At 45.0% G+C, this 22,001-nt stretch overlaps 1 protein-coding gene across 4 annotated transcripts in view; it reads left to right on the forward strand.

Annotated features, from left to right (window-relative positions):
* Positions 1 to 21,534, forward strand: part of PLPPR1 (phospholipid phosphatase related 1) — a 196,462-nt gene extending 174,928 nt beyond the window's left edge. For 3 of the 4 annotated variants that reach the window (XM_034773410.1, XM_034773407.1, XM_034773408.1), the window contains exons 5-8: positions 7,953 to 8,203; positions 16,158 to 16,334; positions 17,829 to 17,960; positions 21,146 to 21,497. In XM_034773410.1, coding sequence (XP_034629301.1) covers positions 7,953 to 8,203; positions 16,158 to 16,334; positions 17,829 to 17,960; positions 21,146 to 21,178 — 593 coding nt within the window. In that variant the 3' untranslated portion in view covers positions 21,179 to 21,497. Of the gene's footprint in view, positions 1 to 7,952; positions 8,204 to 16,157; positions 16,335 to 17,828; positions 17,961 to 21,145 lie in introns of all 4 variants that reach the window. The other variant, XM_034773411.1, reaches the window with a different exon arrangement.
* Positions 21,535 to 22,001: the final 467 nt, after the last annotated feature.

Raw genomic sequence — 22,001 nt, forward strand, 5'->3', positions numbered from 1 at the left:
TGGACCTTGCTGGTGTTGCCTGTCTCTCACTCTGCGGTCAGACAACGAACCTTGCCGTCTGGGTTAAAAAGTCCCCAACAAATTTGGCGACTCCGCCAGGACTCGTCTGACTCTCCGGTGCGGGATCAGACTCCGAAGCAATGCAGCACGCATCCTCTGGCTTCAAGGAGCCTTGCCCGGTAACCTGATCCCTGCGTCGGCGATAAGGCGAGTTCTGTGAACCAGCTGAAGCCCGTAGAAACCCAGCAACATCCACCTACCCGTTGAGTAGGATCCAGGTCTCCAGGGTTTGAGTCCCTGGGCAGGTCAGGTCTTCGGGGTTCGAGTCCCTGAATAAGGTAAGCGATCGCCATAAAGGGGTTTGAGGCCCCGGGTTGGGGTTTGAGGCCCCGGGATGGGGTTTGAGGCCCTACAGGCTAAATGGGACAAGTTGGCAGTAAATGCCCGGGGGACGCCCCGTTGTCTCTGGTACTTAGAGATTGGAAGGAAATCTCTGGAACAACCGGTTTGACTAAATCTAAATGAGAAACTTATGCCAAATTCAATGGCCTTCCTTTACTACCCATTTGTCCCCGACTAAAGACTGGCCAAGGTGTGGAACCTTTTCTGTTGACAGGATGGATTCCCTCAGGAATATCCTGGTTGATCTTAGACCGGGACAAATCGATTATTTATTTGTATGGTATAACTATAAACCAAAAGAAAAACTGCTTTGGGCCCCAGCTGGCTGTGAAAAAATATAGACAGAGGCAAACCAAAGGCAGTACAAGTTACAGTGCTGAGATAACATTTGCAAAGCTTAACTATCCAGTGAGATCCAACAGTCTGCCTTTGAGACCCTGGAGTGGAAGCAAGTCAGAGATTCTGGACAAGCTGTATACAGGATAATCTCCCGTCCACCTCTCCCCCTTCTCTGGACGTTATACAAAGACGTGGCCAATCTGGACGTACGTGTGTGAGTATGAAAGTGTGCCCACTCTCAGCCGCAGTAAGTCTGAGAACCGGAGAGGGGTTAAGCATTCCTTTCTCCACCCCAGTTGACTGGGAAGGGTGTCAGGTGGATCTACCCTAGTCGTAGCAGGACTGGGCAACACAGAAGTTGGAGAAAAGGGAAGAGTTGTGTACTTGATAACTAGAATTAAGCAATTAAGAGCATAGATCATGAACCAGGCAGCAACTCAAACCTACGCCCAGGGCAAGTTGCAAGCCTTGAGACAGGACTTCCAGGCAGAAAAGGAAGCACTGGCTAAGCAAGTACCAGTCCTTCAGGGACTTGTCAGAATTTAACCATTTGTGTTTGCATATGCTGTAACAGCAGTGTGTTTTCCACCAAAAAAAAAATTGAATAGTTAAATGCCAATGGGCCATGTGTTTTGCCCAGGTGGCAAGCCTCACGAGGGAGGACTCGGGTAGCCTTGTGAGTAAGAATGTTTAAGGGAAGAGACCAGGAAGGATGGGGGCTAGTTGAGAAGCCCACCCTCCTATCTAAATTGATAGTGGAACAAGCCGGTGCCCATGGAAGGGATGGTTCAGTGAGAAAAGCAGGATCGGGCCCAAGTGGGCAGTCAACAGATAGATTAGAAAACAGGTTGGAAACTTTAAGGGCATAGTGGAAGAAAAGGAGTAAGTAATTATAAGCATGGCGATTTCAAATCCCCAGGACAATAATTGGAATGGTAAAATCTGAGTTGATTGGGTGTCGTTTTGGGAGACAAGCAAGTGATTTAAAAAAAAAAAAAGTGAGAAGTTAACCCTATAGTTGCTAGAGGGAATTAAGCAGTGAAACTTGGTAAGAATTTCTGTAAGTAATCCAGGCAAGAAGTTATTTAAGTGGAATTATTCGACTATGAATACGTTAGTCTAATTTGCTGAAGAACACTCCTGCTGTGTACAATCTGTATTTTATAAGTTTAAGATGAATTGGTATTGTTTAAAGTTGCAAAACCGAGAATACTTTTGCCAGGCACAGGAAACTAGTGTTGTTTAAGGTATTTAGCATTTAATCCTTAAAGTGACTTAATGCTACAAGATTTAAAATGTTTTAAATAAAGACCAAAGGTTGTGGCTGCAGCAGGGTAGTCAAAGCCAGAAGAATAAAAGATTTAAATTTGTTTTTGGGTAACAAAATAGCAGATAAAAGATCTGGTAAAGAGAGAGAAGGACAGTGACCCTGGTTCTGTGTGGTCGAGCTGACACTTTGCTGTGGGTGCATGGAGATTTTGTAAGCATAAAAGAAACAGTTACACCTTGTGTAGAAATTGATGTGACTAGAGTTGTGGAAATTGAATTGTGGAGAGGATGTGCATTTTCCCCAGAACATGTGCAGTGTATATTGTAGCAGAGGTAAAAGAAATGCAAACCTGCCAATATAGGTTGTGTTGTCTTTTTCAGATCACTGTGTGTTTGAAAGCAGGACTTAGAAGTAAAAGGCAATCAAAAGTCTGGGAAAGTTAATTGTGTCCTTTTTTAAAGTAAGAATCTTTAAGCTGTGGATAGCTTTGGATCTGGAAGCAAGCTAAAAAGCATCTGTATTAATGCAATTTTCTAACTAATAAGGTAGAAGGCCACAAGCCTTATTTGTGGAGCACAGCTAACCCAGGTACAGGCTGGAATTGGTGAGTTACATGTTATCTCCACCCTTAGTTCTATGATCCAGAAGTTGCTGACAGAGATGGTATTAAATATCACTGAGGCTGGGAAGGCATTGCAGTGAGATCTAGCATGTTCAGGCTTGGCCCACTGCCCTTACAGACACATCAGAAGTACCATCTGGTCTGTGGCCATGGAGAAATACTTAGAGACTTTCCTGGTGGAAGTGCGGACATTCTCAATGCTCCTTCCAAGCATATGGACCGGTTAGGGAGGTGTGGGCTCCCACATACCGAATCCTGCCGGGTCCATGGGGAGGATGCATGTAGGATTGGTTAATTCACCGAGACATCTGGGAAATTAGACTAACACCGATGCCCTGGTGGACTTGGCAACCGCACAGAGAAAACTAAGGCAGATGGTTCTCCAGAACCACTTGGCTCTAGATATTTTACTGGCCTCTCAGAGAGGAACATGCGCATTAATTGGACAAGAATGCTGCGTGTATGTCCCAGACGTTTATAATGCCACTTGAGAAAGAGCAAACCACCTTATGGAGGTAACAAAGGACCACGGAGGAAAGCGAATTGAATCCTGGTGGAGTAACCTGTTCAGTTGGATTCCAGATATAGGCGGTTGGCTCCATAATGTACTCCGAAGCGCCGTTGTAATTATATGCGGCTTGCTGGCCTTGTATGTTATGATAAAAGTTGGATGTTGGATGGGCGCCAAGATGTGTTCTGTTCAAAGGTAACAAACTCCCAAGTTTACCACTCACAGTAGTTAGTTGTCCCAGGAGTCCCTTCGAGGTACTCCAGGGACAAAGGGGGGACTGTTAGGTCGAAGGAAAATGGAGTATAGAACAGGTTGTTTGGCCAGCTTAGCCAAAGTTAGGCTAACTGTAGTTGCTGGGCCATTCCTGTCTCTCTGTGAAACATGAGGACATGCTTGCTTGGGCTTCAAAGAATGAGATAAAGGGGGGGCCACATTCTTGTACCAAATGTACTAGGAACGGTTTGTTTGGACGTATGGATACTTGCAGTCTCCACTCCCTGTTTCTGTTCTTCATCTGTACTCAACTCCCTCCTTTCTCCTAGTTTCTGGTGCATGACGAAAAAGCTGATAAGAAGCTGCTGAGGCATCATGAACTGTTTGTACTGTCAAAGAACATAGATATGCATGAATATTAGAAGCTTTTAACTAGTAAAGGGGGGGATTGGGTTGCTTTAACTATGACACGACGGAACTGTCTATATAATCTCACTAGTTATTGTAATCGTGGCTGGTTTCTCTGGAGACGGGCCGCTCTCTATTGTTGTGTGCACTCTTCAATAAAGAGCTTGTATTGGACCTTGCTGGTGTTGCCTGTCTCTCACTCTGCGGTCAGACAACGAACCTTGCCGTCTGGGTTAAAAAGTCCCCGACAATTTGAAAGTATCTTGTCCCCTTATTGGTCCTTTGGTCAGATGCCAGCCAGGTTACCTGAGCTTCTTAACCCTTTACAGGGAAAAGGATTTTGGAGTCTCTGGCCAGGAGGGATTTTATAGTACTGTACACAGGACAGCTGTTACACCCTTCCCTTCATAGTTATGACAACCTGGGAATCTCAGCTTTCTTACTTTACCAAAAAAAAATCTTACTGTCATGGTGGTGCAGAAAAACTTGAAAATATGACCCCTCAAAGCTTCAGAACCAGAAAGCAAATTTAAAAGACCCAACGTTTCTTATTTCAAAATCTCATGATTTTAGGCCACTCTGATGACTTTGGGGAGCTTGATTCATGGTTTATGAATGCATAGGGTTGGCAATACTGTAACCATGATGTTCTGCTTCTTGTGTGTTATAGGCAGGATACATCGATCCATATAACATAAGCCCACTCTGCAATTCTGACTCTTTTACTTTGTTTTATATAGCTGATTCTGTGGAATATTTTATCTAAATTTTCATATCAGTCATTTGCAGCATGGTTAATGGGTAACACTTTAAAGTACGCTAACTTATCTGGACTATAATAATAATTAATACTTTGTTAACATAAACTACTTTTAAATAATAAATGATAATTCTATTCCAGGGGTAGGCAACCTATGGCACGTGTGCCAAAGGCGGCTCCCGGGCTGATTTTCAGTGGCACTCACACTGCCCGGGTCCTGGCCACAGGTCCAGGGGGCTCTGCCTTTTAATTTAATGTTAAATGAAGCTTCTTAAACATTTTAAAAACCTTATTTATTTTACCTACAACAGTAGTTTAGTTATATATGATAGACTTATAGAAAGAGACCTCCTAAAAACGTTAACGTATTATTGGCACGCAGAACCTTAAATTAGAGTGAATAGATGAAGACTCGGCACACCACTTCTGAAAGGTTGCCAACCCCTGGTCTATTCTATTCTAACATTGAAAACATGATGATAATAATACTTAATAATACACTAAGACCGTGTCTGTCATCCAAGGATTTCAAAACATTTTACAAACGTTCATTAATTTAGTCTGACAACAACTCTGTGAACTAGTTAAGGGATTCATAAGAATGACGTTACCCACCACTGAAATGCAGTCATCTCTAGAGTGGAAGACAGCAGCTGTTTAGCAGCACTTAGCAACATTACTCCATGGTTTAGGACAAGAAGTGGGGGGGAAAGAATACTGTTTTAAATTTAAACTACAACAGGGGCTTAGAGTTACCCGTTTTGGAATACGGCCAAAACATAGGGGTACATTCATATCAATGATTAATACCTATATAATTTATGTTTAAATGATTTTACGTGTGAAAGGGAGGAAGGAGGATATTGGCGTTAAAGCACAGACCTGTGTCCCAGTCCCAGTTCTAGATTTGGATTCTGCTCCCAGCTCTGCCACAAGTTTTCCACGTGGCCTGAAGCAAGGAATTCAGGTCGTGTCTTTAAAACTGTCCATCAACTTTGGTGTCCAGGTTGAGACAGCGAGGGATTGATTTTCAGTGGTGCTGAGCACCCACGGTTCCCACTGACCTTGGCTGGAGTCGTGGGTGACTGAAAATAAGATTCAGATGGTCTTCAGTGGGACACCTCAAAAATCAAAGCAGCCAAAATGAACTGGACACATTTGAAAATTGTGCTTCGGTTTCCCTATCGGTCCAATGGGAAGAACAGTAGCTGCTGTACAGGAGTGGAGTGGGGGTAAATTTGTTAATGTCGGTAAAGCACTCTGAGGTCTTTGGATGGGAAGTACCATAGAGGTGCAGGGTGTTCTTATAAAACAGGTTGTTAGGGTAACCTGCTACAATGCACTGCCATTGCCATCTTTTTATTGATTGTCCTTCATCCTCACCCCAATGTATATGTTGTGCACAGAGCACAAGCCAGCAAGCTGGGCCTTCCCTTACTTCCTTGTTTATGAATGTTCACTATTGACGGGGCCCCGTACTGCAGCCATGCAAACATCAAACGCCTATTAAAGTCATTGGGAGCTTGGAGCATGCAAGGCTTGCAGGACCGATTTACACTGGTGTTAGCGTGGGTCTGGAAAGAGCGGCTGTTTAACACGTGAGCTTTCTGCTATCCACCCTGCCTGTGCGCTGTGAGTGGAGCTCCCGTTGACATCAGTGTTACTGGTCACATGAGCACAGATTCTGCTCACCTTTCCCAAGGTGTAGGGCTGCCAGGCATCCGGTTTTTGACCGGAACGCCTGGTCGAAAAGGGACCCTGGCGGCTCTGGTCAGCACTGCCAATTGGGTTGTTAAAAGTCCGGTCGGCAGAGCAGCAGGGGCCGAGGCTAAGGCAGGCTCCCTGCCCGCCCTGGCTCCACGTGGATCCCAGAAGCAGCTGCCAGGTCCCTGCAGCCCTTAGGCACATGGGCAGCCAGGAAGGCTCTGTACGCCGCCTCTGCCCGAGTGCCGGCTCTGCAGCTCCCATTGGCTGGGAACCACTACCAATGGGAGCTGCGGGGGCAGCACCTGTGGATGCGAAGGCAATGCACAAAGCCTCCCTGGCTGTCCATGCACCTAGGGGCTGCAGGGATCTGGTGGCTGCTTCCTGGGAGCCGCAGTATGTGCCGCCGAGACCGCGCACTCTGAACCCTCTCCCGCACCCCAACCCCCTGCCCCAGCCTGGAGTTCCTTCCTGCACCCAAACTCCCTCCCAAAGCCCACACCCCCCCACACAAACCAACCCCCTGCCCTAGCCCGGAGCCCACTCCTGCACCTCAAACTCCTCATCCCAGGTCCCGTCCCAGAGCCCACACCCCCAGCTAGAGCCCGCACCACCTCCCGCCCCCAACCCCCTGCCCTAGCCCGGAGCCCTCTCCCTCTCCCTGAACCCCTCATTTCTGGCCCCACCCAGAGCCCACGCCAAGCGCCCAGAACCCATACCACACCCCAACCCCCTGCCCCAGCCCAGAGCCCTCTCCCACACCACAAATCCCTCATCCCCGGCCCCGGCCCAGAGCCTGCACCCCCAGCCAGAGCCCTCAACCCCCTGCCCCAGCCCAATGAAAGTGACTGAGGGTAGGGGAGAGTGAGCAATGGACGGGGGGAATGGAGCAAGCAGGGGCACGGCCTCGGGGGAGAGGTGTTCAGTTTTGTGCCATTAGAAAGTTGGCAACACTACCAAGGTGAGTAGTACCTAACAACTCCATTGGCAACTCAAGGAATAAGGTACTGTTCACCTTAAGTGAAGATGGCAGAATCTGGCCTGTGGGAGATGGTCAGTGCTGCTGGATCAGAATATAAATTTCTCAGCATCAGATTGGTGGATATTTGGAATCCAGAGGACATTCCTTCCCTGATAAATCAAATTTTGGGGCTCAATAATCTGATAGTGTCTTTTTAAGATTGCTTCTTTAGCCTCTTGCATTACTGCGGGAGACAGTTTTCTGCCAGTCTTCGGTCCCAGTCCTGTAAACATTTACATAATGCTTAACTTTAAGCATACAACTGATCCTAGCTACTCATATACTTATAGGTTAGCACATGCATAAGACATTACAGGGTCAGGGTCTTTGGCATCAGGAAAACTTTATGAGAATTATTTTGATTTGATGTTTTCCGGTGAAATCCTAAAGTCCTCGCACAGTCATCGCTTAAGCCTTGATTCAGAAAGCACTAAAGTATCTGCTTAACTTTAAGCTTGTGCTTATTTCCCATTGAAGTCAATGGGACTGACCGGGAGTTAAGCACATGCTTAAAGTTAAGCAGACACTTAAGTGCTTTCCTGAATCAGGGTCTTAGGCAAGACTCCAGTTGACGTCAATGGGAGTTTTGCCTGAGTAAGGACTGCAGGGTTTGGCCTCTGTCTCTCATTACTTCTATTTGTCTCCTTCTCCAGGAATGTTTTAAACATTTGTGAATAATGATTATTTTTAACCTTTTCACAGGGGTGTTTGCATTTGGACTTTTTGCCACTGACATATTTGTAAATGCTGGCCAGGTAGTGACCGGGAACTTGGCTCCTTACTTCCTGACGGTGTGTAAACCCAACTACACGGGGAGCGACTGCCGGGCTCACCATCAGTTCATAAACAATGGGAATATCTGCACCGGGGACCTGGAGGTGATTGAAGAGGCAAGGAGATCCTTTCCATCCAAACATGCTGCTTTGAGCATTTACTCAGCCCTCTACGCCACGGTGAGTGCATGTGCTGTTTGCCAGTTCCCATGACGGGCTTCAGTTGCTATAGCGACCCTGTCTCATTTAAATCTCATCTATATTTTTCTTTTGTCTGTGCTGTATGGGGAAGAGCCCTTCTTTTTTTCGTGGGGTCAATGGCTTTTCTGGGCCAAATTCAGCCTTGGTGTAAACAAGTGCGACTCCCATGACTTTCCCAGTGAGGGGCAGTCTTATTTGGAGGCATGAGGGCCAGCTTGGCGGTTAGGAGATCGTCAGTTCTAATCCCGGCTAGGCCACTGACTATATGTGGCCTAGGATGTGTCACCGCACTTCCCTCCCTCAGTTTCCTGACTTGTAAAACGGTGTTGATAATACCTACCTCACAGGGAAGCTCGTTACTATTGCTTAGTGTCCGTACAATAGCGAGTGCTAAGCGTTACTATTTTGGGGGGAGCCTTAGGCTGAATTTTAATCCCCTGTTAGGCGTAAACTCCTCTTGCAAGCAAAGGTCCCAGTAAAGGCAGTGTTACAATTTTGCCAGCATAATAAAGGTCAGTTTAAAGGTACAGTACAGTTTAAAGGTGATAGTGCTTTTCTGCCATATGGGGAATATTCAATGTCTGTAAAAGCCCCTCTAAAAATATCATCCACCTTTGTTTTCTCTGGCAACCTTATAACATCGTAGTGTGATACAAGACTAGTTGCAGTTTGTGTAGGGCTGTTTAAGTGATACAGTAAGGGTTATAACAGTATTGAAGACACTGGTCGTTTTGCCATTCATTGCAATCGACTAGATTCTGCCTCAGGTTGAGTAGCATCTTGATCCACAAGCAGGCTCCCCGAAATGAATGAGACTGTTCAGGAAGTTAGGTACCACGCAACATAAGAGTGGCAGAATCTGGCTCGAAGACAGCAGGATTGGACCCAAGAAAGTTGTTCTCTCTCCTTGGTGTAGCAGCAAATGCAGGGTTTCAATGTACTAACGCTGAATGTTTTAAATGTACTTTGTTAGCTGATGAATGAGACTTAAAGGCCACTAATTATATTTAGAGTGGGAAAGACAAGGCCGTTGCTGTTTTGTTTGTTGCATATTTTTCTTGTGTGTCACATGAACTATAAAAGTGACACAAAAGCATTAACTTAGCTAGCCTGGAAACGTCACCACATTAGGAGCGCTTTACTTCACTAGGAATACTAGTGCACTCTACTGGCAAAAAGTGCTCCTGGTGTGGGCGGAGCTATACCAGCAAAACTGCACTTCCAACCCACACCCACTCCACCCTAAGGCCTGGTCTACACTGGGGGGGATCGATCTAAGTTATGCAACTTCAGCTACACGAATAACGTAGCTGAAGTCAACGTACTTAGATCTACTTACCGTGGTGTCTTGACTGTGGTAAGTCGATGGCTGACGCTCCCCCGTCAACTCCGCCTACGCTTCTTGCCCTGGTGGAGTACCGGAGTCGACGGGAGAGCACTCAGGGGTCGATTTATCGCGTCTAGACTAGATGCGATAAATCAACCCCCACTAGACTGATCGCTGCCCATCGATCCAGCGTGTAATGTAGACATGCCCTGAGTGAAATAAGCTATCCCAGCAAAAGCACAGTATTGCCAGTATAACTGTGTCTACACTAGGTGCTTCTGTTGGCACCGCTGTGTTGGTCAGGGATCACACCTCTTCACACCCCGACTGACACAACTATACCTGCAAAAGTGTATAGTTTAGAGCAATATAAATTGTGTCAGAGGCCTGGTCCCCACTAAGCCCCCACTTCGGACTAAGGTACGCAAATTCAGCTACGTTAATAACGTAGCTGAATTCGAAGTACCTTAGTCCGAACTTACCGCGGGTCCAGATGCGGCAGGAAGGCTCCCCCGTCGATGCCGTGTACTCCTCTCAGCGAGCTGGAGTACCGGCGTCAACGGCGAGCACTTCCGGGATCGATCCGGGATCGATTTATCGCGTCTTAACCAGACACGATAAATCAATCCCAGAACATCGATTGCCTGCCGCCGGACCCTCCGGTAAGTGAAGACGTACCCTAAGATGCTTATTGTTATTCCCCTGACTTATGTCTTTAAATTGTGAGTTCCTTTCAGCGGGGGTTGCCTTTAGGTGTTTGGAAGGTGTCTGGCTCATCGTGAGCATTACCACAAATGATTAATAACAGTAATGCGTGAAAATAGGCTCCTGGTAGATAGACATACCCAAAGCTTCTATACTGCAAGTAAACACCCGTGGCTGGCCTGTGTCAGCCGACTCAGGCTCGTGGGACTATAAAATTGCAGTGTGGACACTGGGACTTGGGTTGGATCCCAGAATCTAGGACCCTCCCCACTCGAGGGGTCCAGTTCAAGCCCGAACATCTACACCCCAATTGTAAAGCCCCATAGGCTGAGCCCCACAATCCTGAGTCAGCTGATATAGGCCAGCTGCGGGTGTTTAATTGCAGTGTAGACATACCCTTTTGGGAGCAGCAGGTTTTTTGGCTACTTGCTTTGAGATGCAGGCTGCACACCTCTCCACTGACTCTGTCACTGACAGCCCTGCCCCCAGAACAATGCCTTTACAGCCACGCTACCCGGTTCTCCTCCTGGCCTGTCTACCCCTGGCTCCTCTGAGGACCAAGACTCCACGGAAAGGGTAATACCACCCTGTGCTCAGGGCTGTGCCTACAGACATCATCTAGTTCTGAAGATGCTGTAATTTGGGAGTAGCCTGCCTGCAAACTCTTAACATGGACATACTTTTATAGCCACAAAAGGGAATGGTTTACATTACACTCATATTTATATTGTCCAAGGTCCTTTAGGAATTTTATTCAAGCCCAGTTGTACTTAATCATTTTGCCACACAGCGTGTTGGAAATGTTTTCCTGCTTGCAGTAAAGCCTATAAAAAAGGGTGGGGGCTGGTGACCAGCTGCATTAATTTAGATGGACTATTTGGGCCCAAACAGTCATTGGTGTTAACATGCGCTGAAGCCGATGGAGTTATCTGGGTTCCTCTCTCTGGCCTAGTCTGGTGAGGCCATCTCTTAGGATGAGGATGAAGAAGGCCCAGGGTCCCAGGAGATGGTGGGGGTGGCAGCCATGGATATGAAGCTCGCTCCTTCCCTTTCTTTCACATTTCAGTCAGTCAGCGTTCGCATCCCCTGCTTTCAGTCAGCCAGCATCACAGTAGTGTCCATCCATATTTTCCCCCTAAAGTCTCTTTTTTTAAAGTCCCCTGAAAGGGAGGGATGGGTGGAATCCTCATTATTTTGCCCACCAGTTAGGTCTAATTTCCAGCACACCAAGTTTGGTTCATTGATTTCTGGTCCCACACTTCTTGTGTTTACCAGGCATGATTTTAAGACAGTCCTTGAGTTATATCAGTAGGCCGTTTTATTTGAACTAACCTAGTCTTTTTCTCTCCCTTTTGCACCATTTCCCATGCACGTTTATTGTTCTACATTGTTGTGACATTTTTATGAACTTTCGCTCCCTTTCACAATTGACCTCATGCGAGGCCCAATTATTACAACAGAGCCTAACACGCAATGAACTAAGTTGGATTCTAACCACCAAACAAAAATAATTGAGGGGACGGCGTAGGAGTAGGTTGGAGAAGAGTAGAACTCTGTGTGAGTCTTCCTGTCCTCCTTCAAACATCAATGGGAGGCACACCTGGGGCCAGGGAGCCTACTTCAGTCATTAAACTAGAATATCCTTTGCAGATTCCTCTCCTCCAACTCCCTGGAGTGCAGAATTACGTGTCAGCTCAGTACCTGGCCCAGCTAATTGGGATGAGGATTTGCACCAGTTGTGCAATATTTTTGCATCATTATTTTAAAATCAATGCTTTATTGACTGATGCCAAACAGGCTATGAACCAGCAAAAACCCAATTCCCGCAGGCCTTGCGTAATCCAGACACACTGACTCCAGTCATATTTTGGGGGTAAGGGATGGAAGATTTTGCGCCCCTCAAGCAGGGGTGGAAGATTCTGTTTTGCCAAATTTAGAACCCACTGAAAGAAGGACTGGTTCTAGATTTAGGTCAGAGCTGGAAATGTTTGAGTTTCTGAGTTGCTTTTTTCACTGGCAAAACATCATTCCTGGGCTGCTACATTCATCTTTATTTTAGTGCCCCAGAAGCAGGGCAAGAATTGGTTTCAAAAAAGTCATTTGATTTTGCATTGCACAGGCTTCCATTTAGTTAGAAATACATGCTTTTAATTAAATTTCCTGTGGAAAAATAATAGAATGGAAATATTTATGAGTATACGGAGTCCTGTTAATGATTTTTGGCTGAAAAATGAATGAGAGAAGTACAATTTTCATAACTGCAAATATGTGTCCTAATGTATAAATTTGTAATTGAATCACAGATACCTTTTGCTATGTGTGTGTTAAGAGGAGATCTCTCTTGTTCTCTTTTCCCCCTCCTCTTTTTCTATTTGCACCCCGTAAAAAAAATCCAGTACATGTTTTTAATATTTAAAATCAAAATTGCTCTTGAAAAACAACAGTGTAAAAAGGAGATTTTTCAAAAGCTTGTAAGGGTTTTAGGAGCACAAGTCCCACTGGCTCAGATTGCCACTTGCACTCCTAAATCACTCAGATGCTTTTGAAAACCTCCCCCTATATTAAGCGCAGGTGGGAGGGACGGGGGGGGGGACGGACATGTTGTGTGAACCCTGAAAATACATCACTAATGATAGAGCTTCAAAAAGCTCCAGAGAATTCATAGATCTTATGGCCAGGAGGGAACACTGATCATCTATCTCACCTCCTGTGTAATGGAGGCTGTGGAATTCCACCCAGTGAGTCCCGCATCAGGTATCCATAATGTGTGGATGAACTAGAGCTGGTCTTTTAGGAAAATATTGAGTCTTTAAAGATTTAAAGCCTTCTGGAGAAGTTACCACTTCCTTTGACAATCTGTTGTCACTGTAAAAAACGTGCATCTTTTACATGTGTAGACTTCGGGGCCTTGATTTTATTAAATGCAGGCATCAATAGCCTGGCCCATCTGTAATGTCCTGTCATTTTCCCATGTGAATAGTACACTAGTCTTCTCCTGCTCCCAGAAAATGAGTGTGAATGAATGTTTCCTGCCATATAGAATTGGCAGTTATCACACTAGGGCTGGACTGTTACTTTCAACTGTTATGTTCACTAGGACATTCTAAAATCACTGTGGCAGAACTTGGGTCGGGGTGAAGGGAAAAACACTGCTCACAGAATCCAGTTTTGAGTCCCAGTTGATACACCTCTATCTCGATATAACACTGTCCTTGGAAGCCAAAAAATCTTACCGCGTTATAGGTGAAACCGTGTTATATTGAACGTGCTTTGATCCGCTGGAGTGCGCAGCCCTCCCCCCCGAGCACTGCTTTACCGCGTTATATCCGAATTCGTGTTATATCGGGTCGTGTTATATTGAGGTAGCGGTGTATTTTGTACTATTCTCTCAAGACAGAGATAGGAAGGAGAAAAGAATTGGTGTAATTATTCATACAACCATGCTTTATTTTGATATATTCTCCATTGTTTTCCATAGAAAACCTTATAATGACTTGGCACTTTGTAACAATAGTTAGGTTCATTCCAATTTACCCATCCAGCAGTGGATCCAGAGTACTGTCCTATTGTCCCTCCTTGACCATTACTCATCATCTCATACAGTAATTTTATAGCACTTACTGTAAATTTGTGCTGTAGATAGAGGCTGGTTTCGTGCATATTTTGCCTTTGGAAAAAAACTTTACAACTCTCGGAGGCTTGTAATTTGAAGATGCACAATTAATTGATCAGAGCAAAAAGCTGTAACTTTATATCACAGCTTATATGTGTAATAACGCTCTGATTAGGGCTTTATTTGTGAAATTTTTCAGACAAAACTTTTTTCGGGCCAAAAATGAGATTTGCTGACATCAAAACATGTCACAAATTCACGTCTGTTTCACTGAATTGTCCATGTTGGAAAATAAATGTCCGAAAAAGTCAAAATATTTTGTTTTGTTCAAAACATTGCATTTTGAAATTGCTTTTATTTTTTTGTAAATGCAAAATGTTAAATACTCAATGTTGCTTTGTCCTGAAACAATTTTTTTTTCAACTTTTCGATTCACTGAAAATTTGATAACATTTGTTTTCGGTTAGACCTGAAACCATGTTTCTGATTCTTTCAGAATTGCCAGCAAACGACACATCCGTTATTTGCACAGCTCTTGTTGTGCTGTCTGCCTTTCAGTTTTCAGCAACCAAAAGCTACTGTCTGAAAATCAATGTATTTTCAGATTGGGGATTGTTGGTTTTCCAACAAAAAATTTTCAAGGAAAGCTGACATCGTCCATGAAATGTTTATACTCTGGTGAAAACCCAGTTTTCCATTATGGAAATGTTTTGACCAGCCCTCAGCATTTTACAGTAGCTACCAAAGGAACATTCCTGCTTCTCGAGGTGTGTCTGTGGATTTGCAAACCCTCTGATGTCTCTTTCCCTGGATCAAGCCCATAATGTGTGGCTCAGGTCCGTTTCTTTTCTTTTTCTTTTTTTTCTTTTAATGGAGATATCCCATCTCCTAGAACTGGAAGGGACCTTGAAAGGTCATCGAGTCCAGCCCCCTGCCTTCACTAGCAGGACCAAGTACTGATTTTGCCCCAGATCCCTAAGTGGCCCCCTCAAGGATTGAACTCACAACCCTGGGTTTAGCAGGCCAATGCTCAAACCACTGAGCTATCCCTCCCCCCCCATTTACAAGCTAGCAGCTATAGGGCACTACATATGAGGTAATAACTTACCAGTGAATATTACAGTTGGATCATCCTGATCATCCCAGTCTCTGGACAAAAGCCCCTTGGTCCCCATCGCCCTTGGAAGTGGCACTGCAGTGCCTAGTGTTTATGGCACACTAGAGAACTCTGTTGCTGGAGACCTTTTTGACAAGCCAAATAATAGCACACTTGATGCGTTTGCTTTGCTTAACAAAGCCAAGCTATGTTTGGAAGCCATAAAGAAATTCAGACTTAACCCATCACTAAGGAGGATTCCATTGTGTTTACTTGGTTATCATTATGCTGTCAAATTTTGTTTGTTGTTACAGTATCCTTGTATTCCTGTAATCACAGGCTCTGAAATTAGTGCATGGCTGTTAATTGCTCCTCACATAGTTTATTTTCTTTGTCAAAAATGCCCTTAAAAAAATGAGCTGACACAGCTTGTGGAGTTTACTGAACCGATATTTCTGAGCACAGGAAAACTTCTTACCATGTAATTACATTTTCAGAGTTCTCCTTTGTTAAAAACCACAACAAACCCTCCCATACTCTTCTCCACTTCTGTCACGTATTAAGTCCCAAAGTCAAAACAAAGGCCCATGGCAAGAAAAAGGGCGTGATGGTTGCTTTTTAACACCCAGGATCTGGTTTTGGTCACGTGCGCGCCTACTTTGCACGGGTATGTGTCTGCCAAAATTGGGGATTTGCATCTGGCTGGGTAGATGCACAAATCGCTGACTCACATGCACACATTCAATAGCCTCTATGCAATATAAGTGTTCAACTGCACACATGCAAATTCTTGTGCGACTTTGGTAGCCAAAGGAACGGCGCCCTTTTAGACCAGCCCTGACTGCCCTATTGCTGGCTATAGTTGAGTGGATGTTAGACATGCTGAAGCCATCTGTCTGCAGTATCTGTTTTCCCTTCTGAGGCCCCTCTCTTTGGCCTTGGCTGCACTGGCGCTGTCCAGCGCTGCAACTTGCTGCGCTCAGGGGTGTGAAAACACCCCGCCCCCCCCCAGCGCAGCGAATGCAGCGCTGTGAATTGCCAAGTGTAACCAAGGCCTAAGCTACACAACCCCCTGAGAGTGCCAGAGTTCAGAACATCTGTCACATTCCTGCTTGGCACAACATGCGTAGATGAAAAATGACCTGTATGTTTGTCCGAGCCCTTTCATGTGTGGCTTGCGCTGTGTTTTCAGATGTACATCACAAGCACAATTAAAACAAAGAGCAGCAGACTAGCAAAGCCTGTGCTGTGTCTGGGGACCCTCTGTGCTGCCTTCCTCACCGGGCTAAATCGAGTTTCCGAGTATCGAAACCACTGTTCGGATGTGATTGCAGGCTTCATCTTGGGAAGCGCGGTAGCGTTGTTTCTGGTAAGCTAATTAGTCCTTTCCCAATTTCAGGACAATCTAAAGTCAAAGAAAAATTCACATGGTAATACTGTAGTTGTCTTTCACAGCTGATTACTCAACCCACACCCTGTAACTGCTAATTCTAGTGTAATGTAATAGGATTTGCTCTGAAGATAAATCCAAACACAAAATCAGACTTGTATCTACACGCGTTTTCTGGTATTTTAATCACTGCAAAGTGACGACTCTGAAGCCGTCCTGGGAAAGCACTTCTGGCATGCAGAAGAATGCAGCAGGTGCAAAAGGGCAGCATGGCTTCCCTAAGGCTACTGCCTATGTGAGTCATGGCACCTATGCTTCACAGCCTCGTTGGCTGTCTGTTGTTTGGCAGATGTGGGATTTGAGATCTTACTTTGAGTGTATAAGGCTCTAAACAAAGAGCCTGGTTTTCCACTTTGTTACAGGGGTATCACACAGACTTAAAACAAGTGTAACAGAGAGGAGAATCAGGTAGGCTTAAAGCTGAGCCAATCTGGGAGATGTGTATCTCCCACTCTGGCACTTGAGACTGGGGATTTGGGATGATTCTTCACCCCCATGAGATGACATGGGATAGTCAACAGTGCCAGCCAGGGATCTCCCCATCAAAGGCCCATAGGTCTGGAATGCTCACAGTGCCCAGGAATGGCATCTTTCTGGATGAGACCTCAGACTTCTTGTTCCCTTGTGAGCTAATTCAGGAATTTGCATTGAGAAATGTGCCCAGTTCCAATTAAAATTAATCACAAAACCTCCAGAGTCCTCTGCCTTTGAATGCTTAGCAATGAACATGTGTTACTGCCCAGGTGTGCTGCTGTGTGACCTGCCAGATCTGAAACAATGTGACTCCAGTGAAACATCCTTTCAGAAATACAGCAGCCCCTGCGAACAGCAGTGCAAGCACCACACAGGGAGGGGGCAAAGATCAGGCCTGGAATGGGCAAGTGTGTCCTTAACTAGGCATGAGACTGGCATGTTCTTTGCTTTAAACCATGAATAATTGAGCCTGGTGTCATCCAGGAGTGATCCTTGCACTTTTCATGGAATGGGAGGTTGCAAATTTTACTTGCCTGGGAATCACATATCCTGATGCAAAATTTGGCCTGTAGAGTTCAGTGCCAATTACAGTTAGTGGTTCTGAAAGAGTAACACAATTACAATCAAGGCTTCTGTTCTCTAGACCATCACAAAATAACAGTAAGAATGGTTCATCTCCACAGGTAACAATTACACAGGCTAGGTTACTGAAAGAGCCCCTTGCTCCCAGCTATGTCATTCACGTTGCCCATAGTCCAGTTCTGAGAAGGGGATGGTTTGGAATCAAATCCCTCTCCAGGCATATCCAGAACTTTGAAAGAATTTGGCTCAGGACCCAAATTTGCTGTTTCGAGTTGATGCTTGGAAGGCAAAGGTTCCAGTTAATACCTACCGGTGGAGGTTATATGATGATTTAGCTCTTTTTTCCACATCATGCAGGGAATGTGCGTTGTCCATAACTTTAAAGGAACACATGGAGCTCCTTCTAAACCGAAGCCTGAAGATCCCCGAGGGATGCCCCTCATGGCTTTTCCAAGAGTGGAAAGTCCCCTGGAGACACTGAGTGCACAGGTACCGTAAATCCCTCAGTCACAGTCAGTCATCAGAAACATTGTCAGGCACAGCTGAGTAAAAGCACCTTTTAACCTCACTGTAAACACGCAATTGTAGGGCCAATTTCATCCCCAGTATAACTCCACCGAAGACAATGGAGTTATACCAGAGATGAGTTTGTTCCATTATACATATATATTAACATATCCCTTGTGTCCCAGCCTTGTAGACTTCAAATGCCACAGACACACATCTACAGCTGAAGAGGCAGGATTTAGCAAATGCAATCAATGACAATAAATCTTTACTCATGTTGCTTGAGGAATAAACTTTCACCCTTTCCTTGTGTGCTTGGGCAGAGAATTAGGGGAGGAAGGTAGATAATTCCGTCTCATTACATTTTGGAATGCTCTCCGTACAATGCCTCTCTTTCCATTAAATCTGACACTCATATATGTAATCCAGAACACAGACTCAGATGTGCTGTACAGTGGTCCTAATCCTGGGACAGATCCTGAGCCCTCACACCCCCTCTTCATTGGCCATTGGGATGCTCAGTGTCTTTCGCAATAACAACAACTAGCAAACCATTCTCTAACTCAGCAGCAGAAAAACAGAAACTTCCTACGTGTTTGCAACTGAGTAATACAGGATGAGCATTTTTTTTCTGCATTTACATTGATGTTCCCCTTTTTACTTCCATTGTTTGTACGGTGTAACCAAGAAGACTTTGCCCCCAGTAATTACTAGGAACATGAAGAAGCTGCAGTTTATTAGATTAACTTCTTCCAGGCTGCCTAATGTAACAGGTTTTTGCTTCAAAATATACCTGTTGTGTCCTACATATTGTTCCTGGTAAAGAAACGCTAGTACTTAAGACTGCACTGCAGTCTGCAGAAATGAAATTATGTACAGATATTACAGATGTACAGCAAATGAGGGATTTTCCTCGGGGAAATTTTGACTTTTTGTCAAAAAACCCCCCTGAAAACCAGCCTGGTAAGCATACGCTGTGTATATGGAAACATTACTGCTTTGTTTTTTCAGATACAGATACATATCTGGGGCTTTTTGATATATGTGGCATAAATAAAGGAGGCCAAAGGCTTCCTTCTAGGTGTAAGAATTGCCAAAAGGCCTGATCTAAAGCCCAATGAAGCCATTTGCTTCGGTGGGCTCTAGATCAGGCTGTAAAAACACCTACACTGAGTAGGCCCAGAGTGGGGGTTTACATTATGGTTTACCATCCGAGTGGTTACCTATTGCACTAATTCTCCAAATGTGGGAAAGGGATCCACCCCCAACTGCACAGGTTTCTGCAGATGGCCCCACTTAATTTTCCTTTGCGCTCCCCAAGTACCGTAGTTATGGAATGGCCCTACCAAATAGATGACCCATCCCCTCAAAGCGGCACGGTGAGGGGAGGTTGTGTCTACTCTGGTATTATTACCCTGGCTGTGTCTGCACAACATGCACCTCTCCCTTGCTTGATCTTTTTGTTGGATTGTTGCTGGCTGTGCATTGCTATGCTGGATTTATTCCACTTCTATGTATGTGTTACCCGGGGTTCTTTCAACCCAAAGCTCTTGGTAACTTTTACTCTGTGCGAGGAGGTGTCAGAAAATAAATCAGGGGAGACACAGCTGTCCGACCGATAGATGACTGGCACAAACAGGACAACACAAGAGTGCTTTCACTTAAAGCTAAACTTTACTTAGTCTCAAGCACTTACACATGTCCGCAACAAGATTAGTAAAACACCCCCAACCCTTGATCATTACCAAAGCTGAGTGTGGCTTTCGAGTGACACAGCGGCAGGCTTCCAGTGGCCAAATCCTGCCGGTGGGGACCGCAAGATGTATCCAAAAGGAGAGTCCAAAAAGAGTCCAGAAGAGTCCCCAAACGAGTCCAACTATCTCAAGCTTTTCCCCCTTATTTATACATTAGTAATAGATTGACATGTCCCTTAAAGAAACCTTGTTAAGAAAGCAGTTTCAATGATCAAGCAAGAGGTTCCTTCTGATTATTGATTAACCAGGTGTGGGTTTTTCCAGAGTTTGCAGCCTTGAGACCCCCAATAGACATTCCTTGGGCACACCCTGCTCTTTTAAAATGCATGTATCAGCATCTTCAACACAATTCTTATCAGGAAGGACACGGGGTCAAGCTGCCCTTTCTGTGGCACCCCAAAAGTCCCCCCCCTTGGTCAAGCTGAGACTGCTGAATGGCCAATCTACAGCTTGCTTTTAACAATAAGCCATAGTGGTTTTGGGCACTTTAGTGGTTTGCCAAAGTCTCCCCGTACACACGGGTCAGCTCTACATTATATTTCCTTGCCCCCTGACATGAATTCACCTAGCACTACAGGATCATCAAGCTGGGCAGGACCCAACATGCCCCCTTTTACCCTTTCCCCCCATGTGCACGGTTTGCCTGGGCAGCTCGACCATTTTCTGCAGAGCTCTGCATGCTTGAGGACAGAACTGTTAGACAACATTTACATCCAGTGCATCTTGAGTCACGCTCCTTTGTACTGCACGGGCACATAGAATCATAGACTATCAGGGTTGGAAGGGACCTCCGGAGATCATCTAGTTCAACCCCCTGCTCAAAGCAGGACCAATCCCCAGACAGATTTTTACCCCAGATCCCTAAATGGCCCCCTCAAGGATTGAACTCACAACCCTGGGTTTAGCAGGCCAATGCTCAAACCACTGAGCTATCCCTCCCCCCATCCATGGATAGAGCTTAGTCCAGTCCATAAGGAAGGGCGAACTCTCCCTGGGGTTGCATTTATTACTGAAGTCCCCAGAGATTCCAAATTAGGAATATGATGGGCACCAAGATTCTCAAGAGCCACACAGTGAGTGTGGGTAGCCCAATTCTGCAGTGCCCAATGTGGGGCCTGATTTTCAGGTGGGGGGGGGAGGGAAAGAGGGTGCTCAGCACTTTGAGAACCAGGCCCCTTTAAAGTGTCTCAAGTTAGGCACCCAAAATCACTAGTCCCTTTTGGAAATCTTGGCCTGGGTTAAAAATCAGCAATGATACCTTTGCTGTGATCTTTTCTTTTTAAGCTCTTAGAGATGGAGGGACTATTTCCTGATGAGTCAGTATACAGATTCTTCCCCGCCCTTTCAAATATCTAGACACCCTAATCAAAATGTCTTGAAAGCTTTCCTGTGTTTTCATTTTCCTCTCTGTAGAATCACTCTGCCTCTATGACTGAAGTAACCTGAGCTGGAAGATGGCAAGAGAAGCTATTTTTATTACCCTTCAGTACAATGCTCCAAGACACACAGTTACTAAATGTCCAACTGTGACGACCAGTATTATGTTATGTCTAGTTAGAGGCTGATGTTTTGTACATTTTTTGTATGAGGAAGTGATGTAGCTTGCCCTGAGTTTTTTTGTCAGCTTTAATATATTTATGCGAGAATTTAAAAACAAAAACAAAACAAAACAGAACCCAACCTCTTTTCTTGTTTAAAGTGTGCACTGAGGAACTACAGCTATGGAATTGTTGATGTTGTTATGTGATATTTGTACACAGACTTTTTTTTGTTTTATATACATTGAAATAAAATAATTATAATAATTCACTTTTACCTTTTGTTATCATAGGAAACACTTCGGACAAAGGGACCGATTCGGATCTCAGGAATCTTAGTGTAAATCTGTATTAGCGGCATAAAGATACGTCAGATTTGGCTGAGATCAGGAATCTAGCCCGAAGTATTTGACAACAAGTAATAAACCCTCAGGCTCTGATTCAACAAGTTACTTAAGCATGTGCTTATCTTTAAGTATGGGAATAATGCACTTGAAATTGATGGGACAACTCATGTGCTTAAAGTGAGGAAGGTGTTTAGACTCTTGCTGTATCAGGGCCTGATTGCGCTGGGGCAGGAGGAAGATTGTGCTAGTTCTTAGAGAATAACTAAAATAATAGGGTCAGTGTTTTTAAAAATGCTAGAATATTCTGCAACAATGACCCACAGTACTCCAATTGACAAGAGCATTGATGCGGGGCCCAATTCCACCCTCAGATATACGCACACA

Source organism: Trachemys scripta, chromosome 6 (genome assembly GCF_013100865.1).
Source record: "Trachemys scripta elegans isolate TJP31775 chromosome 6, CAS_Tse_1.0, whole genome shotgun sequence".
Taxonomy (NCBI): domain Eukaryota; kingdom Metazoa; phylum Chordata; order Testudines; family Emydidae; genus Trachemys; species Trachemys scripta.